Consider the following 21,444-nt stretch of genomic DNA (forward strand, 5'->3'; position numbering starts at 1 on the left):
ACCGCTTTGACTAAACCTTTAGCTGCCTACCCTACTATCTCCTCATGTGACTTGGGGTCAAGATATGCATTGTAAAGCTCCGGGGAAACACCTTGGGAAATTTTATTACATGAAATAATTGTATCAATACAATTGTTGTTACTCGCTATGGTCTGTTACCTCACACTAGACTGAGGGTGGATCGAAACTGAACATGGGGAAGGTTAATATGTATTATTAATTTTGAGCTATTTGTGGGAAATTGCTTTAACTTACTGTTGCTTTTGAATTAGAACATTATACCATGTTACTAAGGTATATTACCAATCACAGAAATAAATACTTGATATAATTGCTGCTCAACAAAACTTGGTGTCGGGGCTGTTTAAGACAAGAGTTCAATATCTCTTGACAGGCACATGACAAAAAAAAACATTTTTTAGGACACAAGAAGAGACCTACAAAGTGTCCCTGGCATTCCATATGCTCACTGTGTGCGTTCAGCATACAGACACTGATTTTCAGCTCCAGTCCTGTTTCTTGGTTATCGACTGTGGATTAGCACTCAATAAACCAGCAGTGATTACGGCATAATCAATAATCCTTCAGTGTGGTCCTTGTCGGTCATCAACATTACAGAGCTCAGCACTCCCATTTCACTGACTCTTCATGAGAATACAAGGTCCTGCATGAGATATAACCAGTTCAGTCAATTGTACAACGTACAGCATCCGCCCCACTTAACGAGGCGTATCAGAGGCAAATGGCTATATCAGACAAATCACAGAAACCATTTGCCTTTACCATAGGAGTTAATTCCAAAAGCACCGGTTATTAACATATTAAATGTGACAACTATTTTGGGCCATTCTGTGAGCTCTTCACACCTCTAAATCACCTGTACTTACTGATGTAATGATACATTTCATAGTTTCCTTTCCATAACAGAGGGGCAGCATAAAATGTAGAAATGTCCCGTTTGCGCAGGTGGATTCCTGCTAATGAACATGCAGAGCTCAGAAAGGGATGACATTTGAGCATCAATAAGAGCGCTGTAATCATCTAGATTGGCAGTGTTTCTGAGTTATCATTTGGAAAGCAGCAGCCAGCTCAGAATCGACAGTTCGGCTCATGTTCCTCAACATGAAAGAGTCCAAGACACAAACTGCACCATATGAAAAACAGCATTGTTCAAAGAAGGCAGGAACTGAGATTACAAGCCACCCTCATCAAAGGTGCAGATGCTTCGTCGCTGCAACCTTTTACTGTTTTGCCCTCCATCCCATATGGCATGCAAATCATATTGCTGCAATGAAACACAGTAGGTATATTTCAAGAAATCTTGTTTGTGGGATGTCAGTGTCGCTGGCAAGGCCGGCGTTTGTTGCCCATTCCTAATTGCCCTTTAGAAGGTGGTGATGGTGAGCTGCTTGATTGAATCGCTGCAGTCCCTGTGGTGTAGGTACACCCACAGTGCTGTTGGAGGGGAGTAGGGGGGAGGGGGGCTGGCGATGCGGATGGAATTCCAGGATTTTGAGTGAAGGAACTTGTGATGGTATGCATAAAGGAATTCTGTCTATTATATTATACACGACCTCCAACCAGCAGGTGGCTGTGTAAGTCCACCATGCGGGCAGCACGGTAGCACAAGTGGATAGCACTGTAGCTTCACAGCGCCAGGGTCCCAGGTTCGATTCGCCGCTGGGTCACTGTCTGTGCGGAGTCTGCATGTTCTCCCCGTATCTGCGTGGGTTTCCTCCGGGTGCTCCGGTTTCCTCCCACAGTCCAAAGACGTGCGGGTCAGGTGGATTGGCCATGTTAAATTGCCCTTAGTGACCAAAAAGGTTAGGAGGGGTTATTGGGTTACGGGGATAGGGTGGAAGTGAGGGCTTAAGTGGATCGGTGCAGACTCGATGGGCAGAATGGTCTCCTTCTGCACTGTATGTTCTATGCGGCTCTGTGCCTTCGAGGGAGTTGGGAGTAAGTCGTGTTGGTGAATATTCATATTTTGCAGTAGCTCGATAATAGGTAGTTAGTGTTGGTAGTTTGTTATTTATTTATTCCAGTCATCTTTACCATGCAGTTGTTTCATGATAAAGTAGTTAAACCAGATATTCTGTAGAGCATCATTCAAATCGGCAAATGTACAGAACATGACATGGTACTAGGATTGATGATCGACTAAGAACAAGACGATTCTGCAGCGACCCGAACAATTAAAGATTATTCCGAAGAAGGAGAAAGAAAACACAATTTTTCCACTAATCTTTTAAACTACTGGAAACTGGTGCTCAACACGTGGTAAACCTTCGAAGCCCAGGATGGAAGGTATCAAGGCACCTCAACAGTTTTGGATTACCAATAATGTAAATGAGAATTGGCAAGTGTTTAAGCAGCCGTTCAAAGTCTATGTTGCAACCCTTGGTCTACAGGCACATCCTAACGAGAGGCGTATCGTGTTGCTGCTCACTGTAGCAGGTCCCCAAGCAATTGAAATTTTCAACACGACTTACTCACTGAGAGACAAACTGAAGGCTGAATTGGAGAGGATGACAGCTTTGGGCGTGGTCAAGCGCATAGAAGAACCAGCAGACTGCATTACCAGTATCAGTTGTGTCAGAATAAAAGAAGAAACCACGAAGGAAGCAGTCTTGCAGATGGTGAGACAATATCTCCGCGAACGATGGCCCAGAGAATCCTGCTCATGTTTTTTTAACGCAAGAGCAGAGTTAAGTGATGCAGATGGATTTTTGCTGAGAAATAAGAAACTAGTAATTCCGAACCCATTAAGGTCGGTGGTTCTGCGCAAAATCCAAGAAGGGCACACAGGAAGAAAAAAATGTAAAGAAAGTGCCGAAGACACAGTCCATTGGCCGGATATCACCTGAGGTATTGAGGCAATAGTACGAAACTGCACACTGTGCAGGCGAGTGAACGTCTGCACATAGTGCAGGAAGCAAACAAACTGCACACTTCAGTTCCAATTGTCGAAAGAGTCCGGTACTCCAGAGGTAGAGAGACAACCGCTCTTTCAAAAAAAGGGAGCCAAAGGATAGATTTCAGGCCGAATGCACAAAGGGCTTTGACGATGAATCTACGAAGACGCAACCCCGAAAGACTGAATTTGTGACAGACTGTAAATACTTTAAAGATGTAAATAATTATGCATATCATATTGAATTGTAAAAATGATCTAATCAATGTAAATAACTACATTTTCCAAAGGAGGGGGAAGTGATGATATGCATAAAGCAATTCTGTGTATAATATTATACATGACCTCCAATCAGCAGGTGGCAGTGTGGCAGTGTAAGTCCGCCATGTGGCTCTGTACCTCGAGGGAGTTGGGAGTAAGTTGTGTTGGTGGACAGATGTATTTTGCAGTAGCTCTATAATAGTTCATGTTAGTTGTTTAGTTATTTATTTATTCCAGTTATCTTTACCACGCAGTTGTTTCCTAATAAATTATTTAAACTAGATGTGCTGTAATGCATCATTAATATCGACCAGTCTACAGAACATGACAGAACTGTGATAAGTTTCCAAGACAATATGACATGAAGCTTGGAGGGGAAATTGCAGATGATGGTGTTCCCTTACGTCTGCTGCTTTACTCCTTCTGGGTGGTAGAAGCCAAAGGCTTGGAAGATGCTGTTAAAGGAGCCTTGACAAGTTGCTGAAGTGCATCTTGGAAATGGTGCACAATGCCAGCACTGTGCGCTGGTAGTGGATGGTACATGGGAATGATTTACATCTCACCTCTCACAACCTCAGAACATTCCAAAGGACTTCGCAGTCAGCAAGTTATTTAGAGTTATAACCACCTTCGCAACGTAGGTAACGTGGCAACCCTTTTGGGCACAGTGAGGTCCCACAAACAGCAATGAGATAAATGACCAACAGAACTGTTTTAGTGATATTACGAGATTAATTTTGACAACGTTCTTATTCAAATAGTGCAGCAGGGTCTTTTCCAGCCATCTGGCGTGCCGTAAGGGAACTGGGTTTAATGCCTCACCCAGAGGAGAGAACTTCCAACATTGCAGAAGCCTCTCAACATTGTACAGGGGCTGTTTAGAGTGTGGTCATGTCATGGTGTTGGCCTTGAATCTACAACCCCCTTGAATCAGGGGCGAAAGCATTACCACCTGAACTACAACAATGAATTTACAAACAACATTCTTCCCTTTTCCTCAGTTTGTGCTATGACCACAAGCATTTTGCTCATGCTGAACTTAGCTGCCAAGAGCTGAGTCAGGCAGTGCAAGATTACTGTCACCTCTGATTTTCACACCACGTTGTGGAAGCTTTAACTTCTACCTCTCCCTCAGCTCCACAGCCAGGGTATAGAGAAAAACAAGTGGAATCTTGTGTTTCGTGGCTCCCTAAGCTCCCTGAGCTAATAATGTCATCTCAGAGTTTGGATAATGAAGACATTTGAGACACCTGTTGAGGTTACTGTCCTCTATTCTCTTCCCATTTTTAAAAAAAAGTATGAAATGTTATATAATTCTCTTAATCAGTTTGCCAACAAAAAAAAGTTATTTTAACATAAGTATTTGCTCCAGACAACCGCACTAGGTCTAAAGGTGGGGAAAGGAATACTTCCGTTACAATGTGATCCATGTATGAATACACACTCCTACTATTTGTGCAAACCCATTTAAGTCTTCAGGGAGATCGCCACATTCTTGATTTTATACAGGAATTGATGTCAGACATATCAACATTGACAGAAATATAAATATGTGTTGAATTTAACGCTATATTTTACTCTGATGTCAACATCTTTATCAAACACTGGGGAGGCTACAGATTAAATCTGAAATGTCAATCAGCGAGTTCAGAGAAAGAGGCAAATATGAAATAAAGGACACAAAATGCTGGAAAAGGGAAAATACATGCAAATCGTTCGGGTCTAGATCCCTACATCAGAATTTGGTGTATTCATGATCCCAGTTCATGTTAGAACCGGACGATAAGATCCCAGAATGGAACCTTGGCACAAAAGATCGTGGGCGTGATCCTCTGTTGGTGTGATTCTCCATTCTGCCGGTAGCGTACCCAAGCCCACAGGTTTCCCAGCAACGTGAGGTAGCGACAATGGGAAATCCCATTGTCAGGTGGCCAAAATGGAGAATCCCATGGATGGTGAGGACGCGCCACCAAGGAACACATGGCTGGCAGACCAGAGAATCTTGCAGCGTAACCTATTTATAATGTGGAGGAGCAGGGTCACAGGGCTGCTAATTAGATTTAACATCAAGAAAAAAAACATTTCATGGATCATAAAAACACTTCAGTGCAGAAGGTGGCCATTCGGCCCATCGAATCTGCACCGACCCTCCAAAAGGACACTCTACCCAGGTACACTGTCTCACCCCACCCATTCCACCCTATCCCTGCAACCTCATAACATAACCTGCACATCCCTGGATACTAAGGGGAAATTTAATATGGCCAATCCACCTAACCTGCACTTCTTTGGGCTGTGGGAGGAAACCGGAGCACCCGGAGGAAACCCATGCAGACACGGGGAGAATGTGCAAACTGCACACAGTCACCTGAGGCCGGAATTGAACCCGGGACCTGGTGCTGGGAGGCAGCAGTGCTAACCATCGTACCACCGTAACCACTGTGACATCATGCCGCTCTAATTTATTAAATCCCCAAAAATTGGATTATGATATGATACACCTTTACTCCCCCTTACCTTAAACAATCCGCATAGGTTTCAGGATTAATGCAGATTACAAGGTACATCTTAATCCACAATGGTCTCATTAACATAATGTCCCTTTTAAGCACACAAGATCACTGTGGCCAAATACACTCTCCACTATGAACCCCAATGAATGTTTGTGGATGTCTCCACTGAATCCCCCCAGATGATTCTCACTTGAGGGTTTACATTCCAGTTTTCATTCCAAAATTCAGACCAGGATTTCTGAATGACACTTTTAAACAAAGCCTCCACTCCATTGTAAGCACTGAATCCAGTCCAGGATTTTGCACCAACCCCTTTATGATTTATCTGTCTCAGCTGCTGTGCAAACTGCTCACAATTGCTTCAACCCTCAATTCCCAGACTGTATTAAACCGGCATCAGGCGTTCTATCTACCTCTTGAATCCTTCTGAACAATATCTTGTCTCTGTTCTCTTAACTTCAGGTGTCTTAAATGTTCTTTCTGTCCCAATTCCCTGGTTATCTGGACTGTAACTTGTGCTTTAGGAAATCTGCTTCTTTGCAACTGCCATCCTGCCCAGTCTTTCTTCTGGCGGAAATGTTCACTCCCTGAGATCCTGTCTTCAACTTCCCACAAATTCAGCTAAAACTAACACTTAAAAGCTTTTCTGTCTTACAATGCCGCAGTTGATAAGCAACCCCGCGTATCTCTGCTGGCCTATTTATTTACTCACTCATCATGCCGTAGCCCTCTCTGAGCACAATAGAAATACAGTTAACCAACCCCCACACATACAAACACCTTTTTCCAGCATGAATCTAATGATTAATTTAATATTTTTAGGTGCAGAAACATTAAATGAAACACGCTTAAATCTATACCTTATTTTTTATATTTACCAATACAAATATAAACCCCTGAAAACTACCTTTGCTTTCTGACAAAAACATTCATGTCTTTCTCCTTTTTCAGACGCTGGGAGTCCTGTGCTGTGTTTCAAGCTTTTATATTTTTGCATTGATCAAGAGTTGTTTTGCTCTTTTCTTCCTCTCCCAACGAAGGCTCTGGGTAAGTTCCAGGGGTGGCAGCTCTCCCTCCGTCATCTCATCCAATTCATCATTCTTTAAGGATCAGCCTGATGAATCTTAGCGGCTTGTTGAGTGTGGAGTCAACTGATGGTTTTCTCGGTCAATGTCCAATCACAAACATCTTTCAATCCTGAAGAAGCATGACCCCTGATTGCGTGTTATTGCTTGTTATTTACAGCACAGAAGGAGGCTATTCGGCCCAAGGTGTCTGCAACGGCTCCCAAAAGAGCACCCTAGCTGGCCCCATTCCAGAGCCCTATCTCTGTAGTACTCTAAATTAATCACTTTCAAATATATATCCAGTGCTCTTTTGAAACCTCCTATAGAATCCATCTCCACCACTCTCCCAGGCAGCACATTCCAAACCCCAACAACACCCTGATTTAGAAAGTCAGAGGACAATGATCCAATCAAACTATTCTGATGAAAGATTGCCATGAAATATTAAGGCTCCATCTGTGGAACTGCCCCTCAACGACAGGCAGTGTTTGCAGGAAGAGAGGGAAAGAAAGAGACAAACAGGTTGATTGATTGATTGATTTATTGTCACATGTACCAAAGTACAGTGAAGAGTATTTTTCTGCGGCCAAGGGAACGTACACAGGATGTACATAGGAGACAGAAAGAATAATCGACAGAGTACATTGACAAATAGTTCATCGACAAACAGTGATTGGTTACAGTGTGGAACAAGGGCCAAACAAAGCAAATACATGAGCAAAAGAAGCATAGGCCGTCGTGAATATAGGGAACAGCCCAATCCGAGGGAGAGTTGTTGAGGAGTCTAGTAGCTGTGGGGAAGAAGCTGCAATCGATCAAGTGGCACTCAAGAAGTCCAGTGAAGTTTTGGAGACTCTCATCTGGGGTGGGCAGGAGATGTGAGTTCTGGCTCCCTTTTCCTACCCTGAGGGAGAGGAGGCAGAATGCCCCTTAGGGGACACCTCAGAAGATAGTGGAGTAAGGATCAATACCAGTTCAGTGCCAAAAACATGGCTTCAATGTGAAAAAGAAAGGTTTAATGATCTCACTCGGGTTATCAAGGTAAGAATTTGATCTCTCAATTCCCCTCTCCTCACATCTTTACCTTCACTATAATCCCCTCCCCCACTTTCTAAGCTCTCCTGCAATCACTCCACACACGCTGCTCCTCTCTTAGGATTCATATTTTATGCCACATGTCATATAATGAGCAACTCAATGCAATACTTGTGACGCAGGACATCGTATTGGACACTCAGCTGCCCATTTTACATCCGTAAAGCAGTCAAACCATGACCATATTTCAGGGCAAAATAAAAAATTGCCTAGGAAGGCCGTTAGAACAAATGCCAGAAAGTGGGTTATCAATAGGTTAAAAGTGAATATTCATAGAGATAAAGGATAATCAAGAATTAAGGCTTAATCATGGACTCAACATCAACCAGAAATGAATAGATTCATTGGACTAATTGCACAGAGGTGATGTTCAATTGAAAGGCATGGTAAGCTCTGGCCCTCTCTTGAGGATGATGCATCAATGCTGACATATCCGCCCATTTACTCTTGTCTATTTGAGGCGAAAATTACCTTTCCTAATCCAGTTAACCATAGGAATCATAGAATTTACAGTGCAGAAGGAGGCCGTTCGGCCCATCGAGTCTGCACTGGCCCTTGGAAAGAGCACCACACTTAAGCCCACACCATTCATAACCCAGTAACCCCACCTAACCTTTTTGTTTGGACACTAAGGACAATCCACCTGACTTGCACATCTTTGGACAGTGGGAGGAAACGGAAGCACCTGGAGAAAACCCATGCAGACACAGGGAGAATGTGTAGACTCCGCATAGACAGTGACCCCAGCCGGGAATCGAACCTGGGGACCCTGGAGCTGTGAAGCAACTGTGCTAACCACTGTGCTAGTGTGCTGCATTGAATGAATGCATCCCAGCCAGCTTTATTCAGTGCAATGCTCACACAGGGAATCTTTCAATGGAGGTCAGTAGATAGGAGGACAGCACGGTAGCGCAGTCGTTAGCACAATTGCTCCACAGCTCCAGAATCCCAGATTCGATTCCCGGCTTGGGTCACTGACTGTGCGTTCTCCCCATGTCTGCGTGTGTTTCCTCCCAGGTGCTGCGGTTTCCTCCCACAGTTCAAAGATGTGCAGGTTAGGTGGATTGGCTATGCTAAATTGCCCTTAGTGTCCAAAATTGCCTTTAGTGTTGTGTGGGGTTTCTGGGTTATGGGGATAGGGTGGAGGTGTGGGCTTGGGTAGGGTGCTCTTTCCAAGAACCGGTGCAGACTCGATGGGCCGAATGGTATCCTTCTGCACTGTAAATTGTATGATAATCTATGATAATGGTGTAAAACTGAAAGCCATGGCCCATCCCATCCCATCCACATGGTAGTTCAGGGGGCACCGAGGCTGTCGCCCCTCCACTGCTCCTGTCCCCTCTGGACCCCCACAGAGGTGACAGGGACCAGGACAACTACTGCCCCCCATTGGACCCGCCCCGTCCAAAGCCCCGCGCAGCCAATCACGGGCGACTGTCCGGATGAGACATATGCTAATTAGGCGGCTGCGCCCAATCAGCGGCCGAGGGGGCGTGGCCGGGAGGCTGGTTTGTTACATTGGGAAATGTAGCAAAGTTGTAGAGTGGGACCGCGAGTTGGAGAGAACACGCCAAGCGGCCACTTGGTCCTGAAAACCCATCGAGAGTAAACGGGGGATTTAAAGCCCGCATCCAAGCGACCATGACCGAAAACAGCGAGACAGAAAGCAACGACCCACAGAATACAGAACTCCAGAGGTCCCCCGGCTCGGTCTGCAGCCACCAAGAAACCAAGGTGAGGCAATTTAACAGCAGGTTTGTGGGGATCCGAAAGGCTTGGGTCGCAAATTGGATAGCTCTCCTCTCTCAAAGAACCGAAACGGGCAGAATGGCCTCCTGCTGTGCAATATGGTCCCAGTACTGGATTTAAAGTGATTGTCACGCTGGCTCCTGTGTGTGTAAAAAAAAAACAGCGCCCGAATCTAAAATTGAAGACCTTTTTTTTTTTAGATTTTGAACTTAAAACTGCATCTTTGTTGTTGAAGCAATGACTGAACCAGATGCAGCAGCAGATTGCAGAGCCAGTGGGTGGGAGGTGTGTTGTTTGAAGTGACAAAATTATCCAGCTGGAAGGGGGTCAGTGTATTGACTGTTGCAAACGTTGGAGGTCTGAAGCTGTGAGGTTCGGGTAGAGGGACTATCCACATAAGGTGTTTTCTCTCTTTTTGAATATTGAAATTTAAAAAGAATTGAGAAGCGAGAGGAAGATGTGCTTCTGATCCCCCCCACCCCCACCCCCAATCCATCCTATTTAGTTTGCAATATCTAGTACCAAAAACAGCTGCAGAAATCCACATGAGATGTGGGATAAACTAATGTGCGTCTTCTGCAAACGGTGGATGACGGGGAAGGCTGGAAGGGGTTATTTGCACAAGACACTGCAGTTTCTTTCGCTGATGTCTGTATCAGAGTGATTGAAAATCCCGATGATATTGACCCCCCCAGCCTCTCACTCACTCACCCGCAGTCCGTGAGCAGTGTGCACACTGTACCGTGTCATCATCGACACTGGTTCACTCCATTCAAACCCAATTGGTCAGCACTCGCTTGTCCTTGCCCTTGCCACCTTGCCCTCTGTTGGCAAGCGTGCCGAATTTCTCTCCACGCCTGCACACACTCACTGGAGGTGCACGCTGCCCAGGAGTTGACAAATAGAGACACACTCACACCGACGCATTTGCAAATGCTCAGCTAAAAACAGAAAGTGCTGGAAAAACTCAGCAGGTCTGGCAGCATCTGTGGCGAGACCAACCAGAGTCTGAACGTTTTGACTCTGTCAGAGCATTTCCAGATTCCCAGCACCCACACACAGTATTTTGCGATGTTGAACTTGGATATGGTCCTGAAGCTGGAATGGCGGGCAAGAAATAAGAGTTAAAAGTTATATTTATGTAGGACACGAGCTGTTCATGTGACATCAATTTCATGAAGTCATTATCATGTGCAACAGACCGTTAATGTCCAATTTAAAAATCTGCTTTCAACTTTCTAATGTGCTTTTTAAAGTGTGACTTATTCATGTGTGGGTTTGCCCCACACAATAATCTCTGTTGTAATCCTCCACTTGAAATAAATAAACAGTCGTTTATTTCAAAATGCCGGTGTTTATATTCATCACCATCCATTAAAAAAACTTGCAAGCATTGAAACCTTGGGCACACTAATGACTGTGGGTGTTATCTATTAAATCTCTTACAGATGTAAATTAAGTTAAAGGTAATCATAGAATCCCTACAGCGCAGAAGGAGGCCATTCAGCCCGACGAGTGTGCACTGACCCTCCACCCTGGCCCACTCACCCGCCGTATTCCCACCTAACCTGTTTGGACACTTAAGGGGCAATTCAGCATGGCCAACCCACCTGACCTGCACATCTTTAGACTCTGGAAGGCAACCGGAGGACACCCACGGAGAGAAAGTGCAAACCGCACAAACGGTCACCCAAGGCCAGAATTGAACCCGGTCCCTGGTGCCGTGAGGCAGCAGTGCTAACCACTGTGCCGCCGTGCCGCCCTGTTACAAAGAGATTCTTAATCTTTGTGCTGGAAGGTTTGCCAACTTCAGCTATGGTCTTGAGTGAGAGTACTGCCATGAGCAATGCAAGGGAAGAATCATAAGGCCATTCAACTTTTCTTTCATCATTTTCTTTGACATTTGTTTGTAATATGGGGGCAGGTGAAGGGAGAGTGTGTAACCAGGAGCAGCATTGGAGGAAGACGTTTTACGAGGGAAACTCCCAAGGTTGAACTGGAGACCATAAGATGTAGGAGCAGTAGTAGTCCATTTGGCCCATCAAGTCAGCTCCTCCATTCGTTGAGATCATGATTCATCTGATATGATAATCCACTTTCCTGCTTTTATTAGGAAAACAAAAGTAGTTTTTATAGATTTATATTTGTATTGGTAAGATTACGATCCCAGACCAGACCCCAACAGTGGTTAGGTTACTGGACCGAAACCTCAATATTTTAGGTCATTTGGAAGATTGCGGAAGGAATAATTCGCTCCAGCAGCAATTGCATGAAGAAAATAGGGCTTGGCTATTTTTAAATTAAAACTTTATAGTTACTTCAATATTAAACTTTTTAACTTCACACCCAAAAAGAACAGCTTACAATTTACACCTTAAACATTGCTACTCAATTTTCCATTCAACATCAAGAAAAGAACCATAGAGATCTGAATCTGTCCTACTGTGGGAGAAGTGTGGACTCAACATCAAGCAGATCAAAAAGCAACTCCTCTCTCCAAAGGTTCTCCTCCAACTGCATCTCTAATGCTTTCAATAAATGTCTCTCTGCCTCTCTTGGCTCCACCCAGCACTGGCCTCATCTCCCCAAGCCAAAAAAAAAATTGGGCGGGATTTTCTGTTGGCCGGCACCAAAATCGCGAAATGCGATTGGGCGGAGAATCAGTCCTGATGCCGAAATCGTGGCAGGCGCCGATTTTAAATAAATTTAGAATACCCCATTCATTTTTTTTCCAATTAAGGGGCAATTTAGCGTGGTCAATCCACCTAGCCTGCACACCTGTGGGTTGTGGGGGCGAAACCCACGCAAACACTGGGAGAATGTGCAAACTCCACAAGGACAGTGACCGAGGGCCGGGATCAAACCTGGGACCTCAGTGCTGTGAGGCATCAGTGCTAACCACTGCGCCGCCGTGCTGCCCCTGGCAGGAGCCGATTTGACGCCAAATCACAATCTCTGTCACCACGATGGCGGCGCCAATGCATTCCGTAATGCACGTACAGTAAACACCGTTTGCATATCATTAGCAGGTATTCTCCGGGGCCTCCGCGGTTCTCCTCAACGGCCAAGTTCCTGATAGCGCGGTTCACGTGTGCTTTTAAAAATTGTGAAACCAGTGTGGTGGCTGCTGAAGGAGAGAGAGGGGGTATGCAGAGTGTTCAAGATTGCCGTAGTTTGCAGACAGTTCTGCCACTGGCCGGGAGCGCTCCTGCCAGTGCCAAGGGGAGTGGCGGGGAATGGCCAGGAGGTGGGTTGTGGGGTCAGGGTGGTCGGCCATGGAACATCATTGCTGCAGCCTGCAAGACAGCCATGCAGATGCGCACGCTGCTAACAGCCCATTGTGAACCTAGGGCCACTGGTCGTTTGGGTGTCCCCCTAGGCCACCTACGCCCCCCCCCCCCCCCCCAGGTGTCCTCTGGCCCCAGCTGACCCATCAGCTGCCTGCAGGTGGCCAGCTCAACCAGTGCCATCTTGTTGGCTGGGATGAGTGTGCTTTGGGATTGTAATGTGTATATGCGTCTGCAGCTTGTCAGCCTCCCGAGTGCCAATCACGGACCCGGCGAATCCCACACCCATGTTTCATTGTGTTTCACAAGGCGCCGGTGCTCGCACCTCCACAGTAACGGAATCGCTCCAGGTGCGTCACCAATTTTGCTGTTCTGAAAGTCCACGAATTCTGCATTGGCGTCAACACTTAGTCTCAGAAACGGAGAATCATGCCCCCTATCTCTGAAGACTGCAAAACACATAATTCCCCAAGGACCTACCCCGGCACACTATGCATTAACCCAGACTAAAAACACATTCCGTTGTCAATTTCACCTGCCTGCTGCTAAAACCACCCAGGCCCTGCAGAACCAGTTTTTGTTTTTAAACAAGCACATTCTAACCCCAGGCTTTTAACCCTTAAATTGCCCACTACATTTATTTTATTTATTTATTTATTTATTTAAATTTAGAGTACCCAATTATTTTTTCCAATTAAGGGGCTATTTAGCATGGCCAATCCACTTAACCTGCACATCTTTGGGTTGTGGGGGCAAAACCAACGCAGGCACGAGGAGAATGTGCAAACTCCACGAGGACAGTGACAGTTCCACGCAGACAATGACCCAGGGCAGCATTCGAACCCGGGTCCTCAGCGGTGTAGGCAGCAGTTCTAACTACTGCGCACTGGGCATCCCTGCCACTATATTTCTAATTCAATTTTCCTGACATCTTCCAATCATCACAGTAAACAGTAGAAATAAGATCTGGTTTGAAGTGAGTTTAATTTAATGTTACTGTATCTGGAAGGGTTAATTAGATTAATGCTGGGCAAGGGTGTTTGTATGTGTGGGGATTAGTTGAGTTCCAACTGTGTTTCTATTTTGCTTAGAGAGTGCTATGGCATGAAGAATAAATAAAAGACATAAACCAACATGTGGGAATTAGAGAAATTAGGGAATTAGTAGAAATTAGAGAAGCTTTTAAGTTTTAATTTAGCTCATTTGATTGCAGTTGAAGATATGTAGTGTAAGATATATGTAGTGTAAGAGAAGGCAGCTCTCACAGCGCTGCCAGAAGCAGTTGGTTTAGAAGGCTACAAAGGGAATATCTCTCAGCTTTGCCAGATGAAAAGCCACATCACAGAGTAATGGTTAAGAAAACAAGTACAGAGATCTGAAGAGCAGCTAGTTAAAGAAACTAGAGAAATGAAGAGAAGTGTCCAAGAAGTCTGGAGTAAAAGTGAACAGAGGCCAGGGATTGTTTAAAAGAATTCAAGGAAGCATAAACTAAGTGTTCTGAGTTAAAGAGACAATTGCAGTAACTAGATTTAAAGTGGGGCAGCAGCTGTCAAAAGATAAAACAAATGTCTGATACCATTTTAATACAGTCTGGGAATCGAGAGTAGAAGCAATTGTGAGCAGTTAGCGCAGCAGTTAAGACAAATAAATCATAAAGGGGCTGATGTGAAATCCTGGATTGGATTCTCTGTTAAAAGTGGAGCGGAAACCTTGTTTAAAAGTGTCATTTGGAAAATCTGGTCTGGATTTCAGAATGCAAACTGCCAAGGGAATGCATTAGAATTATGAGAGAAGATTTTTAAGTGTGTTCATGGAAGTGGTGTTTGGAAACTCTCATGTGGCAATCATCTGGGGGGTATTCTGATGAGACATCCACAAATATTCATTTATAGTTCATAATGGAGAGTGTATTTACCCACCGTGATCTTGTGTGCTTAAAATGGAGCATAGTAGATTGAGATGTATTTTGTAATCTGTGTTAACATTAAAGCCTGTGTGTAATACTGAGATAAAGGGGGAACAAAAGAGTATTGTATTATTATCCAATTATTTCATGTTTAATAAATGTTTTTTCCTTTTTGTTAAATCTAATTCGAGGTCCCGTGACTCTGTTCATCCATGTTTTCATAGAATCATAGAATTTACAGTGCAGAAGGAGGTCATTTGGCCCATCGAGTCTGCACTGGCCCTTGGAAAGAGCACCCTACCCAAGCCTACACCTCCACCCTATACCCACATTCCACCCTATCCCCGTAACCCAATGTTTTTTGGACACTAAGGGCAATTTAGCACAGCCAATCCACCTAACCTGCACATCTTTGGACTGTGGGAGGAAATTGGAGCACGCGGAGGAAATCCACGCACACACGGGGAGACCGTGCAGACAATGACCCAAACTGGGAATCGAACCCGGGACCCTGGAGCTATGAAGCAACTGTGCTAACCACTGTGCTACCATGCTGCGGTAAAAGTTACGGCCTTTTGAGCCAGGGTTCCATTCTGCGATCTTCCCGCCCAGTTATAACATCAACTGGGATCGTGACACTCTATCCCGATACCCTAGATTCCCCTATTGATTACAAATCTGTCTATCTCCGTGTTGAACCTACTTAACGACCCAGCCTCTACAGCCCTCTGCAGTAAAGAATTCCATAGACCCACTATCCTCTGAGAGAAGAAATTCCTCCTCATCTCTGTCTGAAATGGGTGACCCCTTACTCTGAGATTATGCCCCCTGGTCCTGGACTCTTCCACAAGGGGAAACAACCTCTCAGCATCTCCTCCGGCATGCCCTGTAATAATCTTATATTTCTTAATAACGTTACCTCCCATTCTTCTCAACTCCAATATGTAAAAGCCCAAATTACTCAACCTATCATGAGATGACAACCCAATGCAATGGTTTCCACGACTATCTAAAGAGGTTAGGTCTCTCAACACAAACTTTGGAGAAAAAGATAAGAATAATTACAATCTTACCAAGTGTTGATCGATAAAATATCCATTATCATTTAAAATAGAATATATTTCTACATGCCACACGTTCAGTTCTATGTATGTGTGTGTGTGTGTGTAATATATATACAATGGGCGAGATTCTCCGGCGTGTGTGTGTGATATATATATACAATGGGCGAGATTCTCCGGCGTGTGTGTGTGTGTGATATATATATATACAATGGGCGAGATTCTCCGGCGTGTGTGTGTGTGTGATATATATATACAATGGGCGAGATTCTCCGGCGTGTGTGTGTGTGTGTGATATATATATACAATGGGCGAGATTCTCCGGCGTGTGTGTGTGTGTGATATATATATACAATGGGCGAGATTCTCCGGCGCGTGTGTGTGTGTGTGATATATATATACAATGGGCGAGATTCTCCGGCGTGTGTGTGTGTGTGATATATATATACAATGGGCGAGATTCTCCGGCGTGTGTGTGTGTGTGATATATATATACAATGGGCGAGATTCTCTGGCGTGTGTGTGTGTGTGATATATATATACAATGGGCGAGATTCTCCGGCGTGTGTGTGTGTGTGTGATATATATATACAATGGGCGAGATTCTCCGGCGTGTGTGTGTGTGATATATATATATATACAATGGGCGAGATTCTCCGGCGTGTGTGTGTGTGTGATATATATATACAATGGGCGAGATTCTCCGGCGTGTGTGTGTGTGTGTGTGATATATATATACAATGGGCGAGATTCTCCGGCGTGTGTGTGTGTGTGTGTGATATATATATACAATGGGCGAGATTCTCCGGCGTGTGTGTGTGTGTGATATATATATACAATGGGCGAGATTCTCCGGCGTGTGTGTGTGTGTGATATATATATACAATGGGCGAGATTCTCCGGCGTGTGTGTGTGTGTGATATATATATACAATGGGCGAGATTCTCCGGCGTGTGTGTGTGTGTGATATATATATACAATGGACGAGATTCTCCGGCGTGTGTGTGATATATATATACAATGGGCGAGATTCTCCGGCGTGTGTGTGTGTGTGATATATATATACAATGGGCGAGATTCTCTGGCGTGTGTGTGTGTGTGATATATATATACAATGGGCGAGATTCTCCGGCGTGTGTGTGTGTGTGTGTGATATATATATACAATGGGCGAGATTCTCCGGCCTCCCTGTAGCATTTTTATTGGTGCCGGGACGGCCCACCATTGGGCGGTGCTGGGATCCTCTGGTCCCGTCATTGCAAATGGGATTTCCCATCGAATCCGCCCCGCGCTGTTGGGAAACCCATGGTGGGGGTGCGCTCTCGGCTGGGCCGGAAGATTCCGCCCAATACAGGTGTGGCAAATATCTCCCCATCCCCTTCAGGTGCTCTTTCTTGTCAGATCACCTTTAACAAGACTAGCAGGCCTCCAGTGACATTTTTCAAGTGAGCCTGGTTGTGAGGGTCAGCAGATTGGGGGACACTACATCTGAGCTTGATTCTGTTCCCACCTGATGTCCACGCATACACCTTCAGTTGTAATGGGTGGCAGGGGTTCGGAAGTGGAAACCCTGCATTTTGTTTCTCTTTCTTAACCACGGAGCATTCAGACCAATTATAGAGGCTAAACTTAGTTAACTCGAATGTGACCTGGAATCCAGGTGGTTTTGTGCTAAGCTGAACCCACTCGAAGTGACTACATTTGTCATTCTTTGAAACATATATTTAGTTTTTCAATACAACCGTTGATCCCCAGCCTGAGCTGTCCTGCAGTGGTCGCGCAGTACAACATGGCGTCGGCCATGCACGGACCCGACCCACCATCCGTGACCCCACAGGCGACCCCTCCAGCAGCCCCCCCCCCCCCCCCCCCCCCCCCGGCCAGCGGCAAGGATCCCGGTCACAGTCTGCAGCCGCCACGCCGGGTTCACGATTTTTGTGAGGACATGTGTCCCGCGCTGCGGGCAACTCCGTCCACCGGGGGTGAAGCATCGTGAGTGGGTCAGCCGATGAGGCCCTAACGGCGTTGTGACTGTGTGCGGCGCGTGTCACGATGACGCCGGTTTGGAGGAGGCGGAGAATCGCAAACCGCCGTCGACCCCAATTCCACCGTTGGAATCGATTCTCCGCCCGATCGCTGATTACGATATCGGGGTCGGGCAACGAAGAATCCCTCCCTAAGGATTACTTGAAAGAAGAAATTCCTCCTTATCTCTGTGTCCCCTAATTCTGGAATTCCTCACGGGAGCGCCTGTCAAAACCCCTCAGAATGTTTCAATAAGATCACCTTTCACTCTTCAAAACTCCAGTGAGCATAAGACCCCAACTGTTAAACCTTTCCTCAGAACAATATTCTGGGGTTCGCAACTTCTCTTCCAAGGGTGGGGGGGGACGAGGTTTTAGAAATTATCCAGGATCTTTCCTCAGAAGATTTAGGAACAGTCCCCTGAGTCCAGGCTTCTATGGTTGGTCTGTTTTCAATCCTCTGATTACCTGTCTTGGCTATATATCCCTTTTATACCATTACCTAACAGAAAAAAAATCTCAATCTCAGTGTTGAAAGTTCCAATTGTCTCAACATCAAGCTTTTGAGGCTGATTAATTCCAGATTCCTGCTACCCTGTGTGTGGAAACGACCATCCTGATTTCACTGCTAAACCTAAACTTCAATGATGTCCCCTCAATTATGTGGATTGGGTGAAAAGTTAGTGGAAACAGCAGCGTTGCTGGGTTGATAGTCTTACAGGAAGGTGATTTGGGCCTGGTTACTGGCAATGCAGTGTTGCTTTCAGAATCTGGCACATGTTCCACAGGAATTAATCAGGAATTAGAAAAGCACTTCAAAACGAAAAATATCAAGAGCAAGTAAATCGGATTAATGTTGATAGCTCCAAACTGGAGCATTGGCAGGAGAGTACCTTCCTCTTGTGTTGAAATGCCTATCGTTCTATAAAACAAATGCAGTTCTATCTACTTGGATTTTTATGCACTGACACTGTAATAATTAAATCTGAAAAAATATTATGTGCAAATGACATCATCATGGTGTAAAATCAGTCGGCAAAATGAAGGGATTTGTATGTTTGAGCAAAGCTAGCTTTAGAAATGCACAGAATTATAATTATAGGTGACTTTATTCCACAGTCAAAAATAAATGTCACTCGACTTAAAGGGGAGGATTTGCCAGATTAACATAAGAATTAGGAGCATGAGTAGGCCATTTGACCTCTCAGCCCTGCTCTGCCAGTCAATAATAATAATCTTTATTGTCACAAGTCGGTTTACTTTGAAGTTACTGTGAAAATCCCCTAGTCGCCACATTCCGGCGCCTGTTCGGGTACAAAAGAACAAAGAACAAAGAAATGTACAGCACAGGAACAGGCCCTTCGGCCCTCCAAGCCCGTGCTGACCATGCTGCCCGACTAAACTACAATCTTCTACACTTCCTGGGTCCGTATCCTTCTATTCCCATCCTATTCATATATTTGTCAAGATGCCCCTTAAATGTCCCTATCATCCCTGCTTCCACTACCTCCTCCGGTAGCGAGTTCCAGGCACCCACTACCCTCTGCGTAAAAAAACTTGCCTCGTACATCTACTCTAAACCTTGCCCCTCTCACCTTAAACCTATGCCCCCTAGTAATTGACCCCTCTACCCTGGGGAAAAGCCTCTGACTATCCACTCTGTCTATGCCCCTCATAATTTTGTATACCTCTATCAGGTCTCCCCTCAACCTCCTTCGTTCCAGTGAGAACAAACCGAGTTTATTCAACCGCTCCTCATAGCTAATGCCCTCCATACCAGGCAACATTCTGGTAAATCTCTTCTGCGCCCTCTCTAAAGCCTCCACATCCTTCTGGTAGTGTGGCGACCAGAATTGAACACTATACTCCAAGTGTGGCCTAACTAAGGTTCTATACAGCTGCAACATGACTTGCCAATTCTTATACTCAAAGGGAGTATACACTATACACTGAGGGAGAATTCAGAATGTCCAATTCACCTAACAAGCACATCTTTTGGGAATTGTGGGAAGGCAGCATGGTAGCACAGTGATTAGCACAGTTGCGTCACAGCTCCAGGGTTCCAGGTTTGAGTCCCGGCTAAGTCACTGTCTGTGCGGAATCCGCACGTCCTCCCCGTGTCTGCGTGGGTTTCCTAAGGGTGCACCGGTTTCCTCCCATAGTCCAAAGATGTGTAGGTTAGGTAGATTGGCCATGCCAAATTGCCCTTAGTGTCCAAAAAAAAAGTTAGGTTGGGTTACTGGGTTACAGGGCTGGTGCAGACTCAATGGGCCAAATGGCCTCCTTCTGCACTCTAAATTCTATGAAACCGGAGCACCCGGAGGAAACCCACGCGGACAAGGGAGAATGTGTAGACTCCAAGCAGACAGTGACCCAAGCAGGAAACAAAACTGGGACCCTGGTGCTGTGAAGCAACAGTGCTAACCACTGTGCTACCGTGATGCCCTCTTTAAGATTATGGCTGATCTAATTGTAGCCTTCAGTCCACTTTCCTGCTCTCCCCATAAATCTTGACTCCCTTGTTGATCAAAATTCTGTCTAACTCAGCCTTGAATATATTCAATGGCCCAGCCTCCACTGCTCTCTGGGGCAGAGAATTCCAAAAACTGATAACCCTCTCGGAGAAAGAATTCTTCCTCATCTCCATCTTAAATGGGAGAAGTCTTCTGTGCCCCCAATTTTTTGATTTCCCCCACGAGGGAAAACATCCTCAGTATCTACCTTTTCAAACCCCCTCAGAATCGTACAGCTTTCAATACAGTCACTTCTCATTCTCCTAATCTCCAATGACTATAGGCCCAGACTGCTCAACCTTTCCTCATTAAATAGTCTCTTCATCCCAGGAATCAACAAGTGTTACCACACTCGGAAGCTTCAAGCAGGGGCTGCAATCCTGGAATTTATTGTGAAAGTTTCCAAAGTTTCTCTGTAGTTTTTGCGTTGGACAATGTGGTGCAGTGAAATTTGTACCTTTTTTTTTATATGAATTTCGTATTTTCATCTTTTTAATGAGCGTATTTGCAATGACCGACAGGATTGGCGTTTTGTTTTGTCAGTTGTCAATCCACTGTGACACAGCCATCAGTTGACCAAGTTTCCAGAGATTGAAACTTTGGTGTTTCAAGGTCTGCCTTTAAAACTGAAAAAATTAAAACTGGACTAATGATGCACTTTATTCGTTCCAAGAGTTCTTTATTCTTTTTATTCTTTTTATTTGGAGTTTTAGCATTCATTGAAATAAGAAAATAGCCAGGGAATGGAAACTTTTCCATTTCAGCAACCCCAGATTCAGCATCAAATGATTCTGCTCGCGCTTAGCTGACCAAATGCAGAGAATTAATCCCTCCTCTGTGCTTCATGCCGAAAGAGCTAAAAGCAAACTTGTGACATAAGCTTGGGTTGTTTGAGGAGCTGAAAAAGATAACCCAGGCTAATTTCACGTAGGAATCTTGTAGCTAACAGGAGACTTTGACACCTATCTACATTGGAAACTTGGTTCCGAGCCCAAAGCTCATTGGCCAATCTCTTATCCGCATTTCATTTAGATCCAAGATGGTTAGTGACCTG

At 45.0% G+C, this 21,444-nt stretch overlaps 1 protein-coding gene across 2 annotated transcripts in view; it reads left to right on the forward strand.

The window, feature by feature from the left end:
- Positions 1 to 9,406: 9,406 nt before the first annotated feature.
- The window catches only part of LOC140398595 (SH3 and cysteine-rich domain-containing protein 2-like), a 126,151-nt gene continuing 114,113 nt past the window's right edge, over positions 9,407 to 21,444 (forward strand). For both annotated transcript variants that reach the window (XR_011937511.1, XM_072487430.1), the window contains exon 1: positions 9,407 to 9,584. Coding sequence is in view for 1 of the 2 variants with exons in the window: in XM_072487430.1 (XP_072343531.1) it covers positions 9,492 to 9,584 (93 nt within the window). In the remaining variant the exon portion in view is untranslated. The remainder of the gene's footprint in view (positions 9,585 to 21,444) is intronic.

This window comes from Scyliorhinus torazame, chromosome 21 (genome assembly GCF_047496885.1).
Source record: "Scyliorhinus torazame isolate Kashiwa2021f chromosome 21, sScyTor2.1, whole genome shotgun sequence".
In the NCBI taxonomy this organism is placed as follows: Eukaryota; Metazoa; Chordata; class Chondrichthyes; order Carcharhiniformes; family Scyliorhinidae; genus Scyliorhinus; species Scyliorhinus torazame.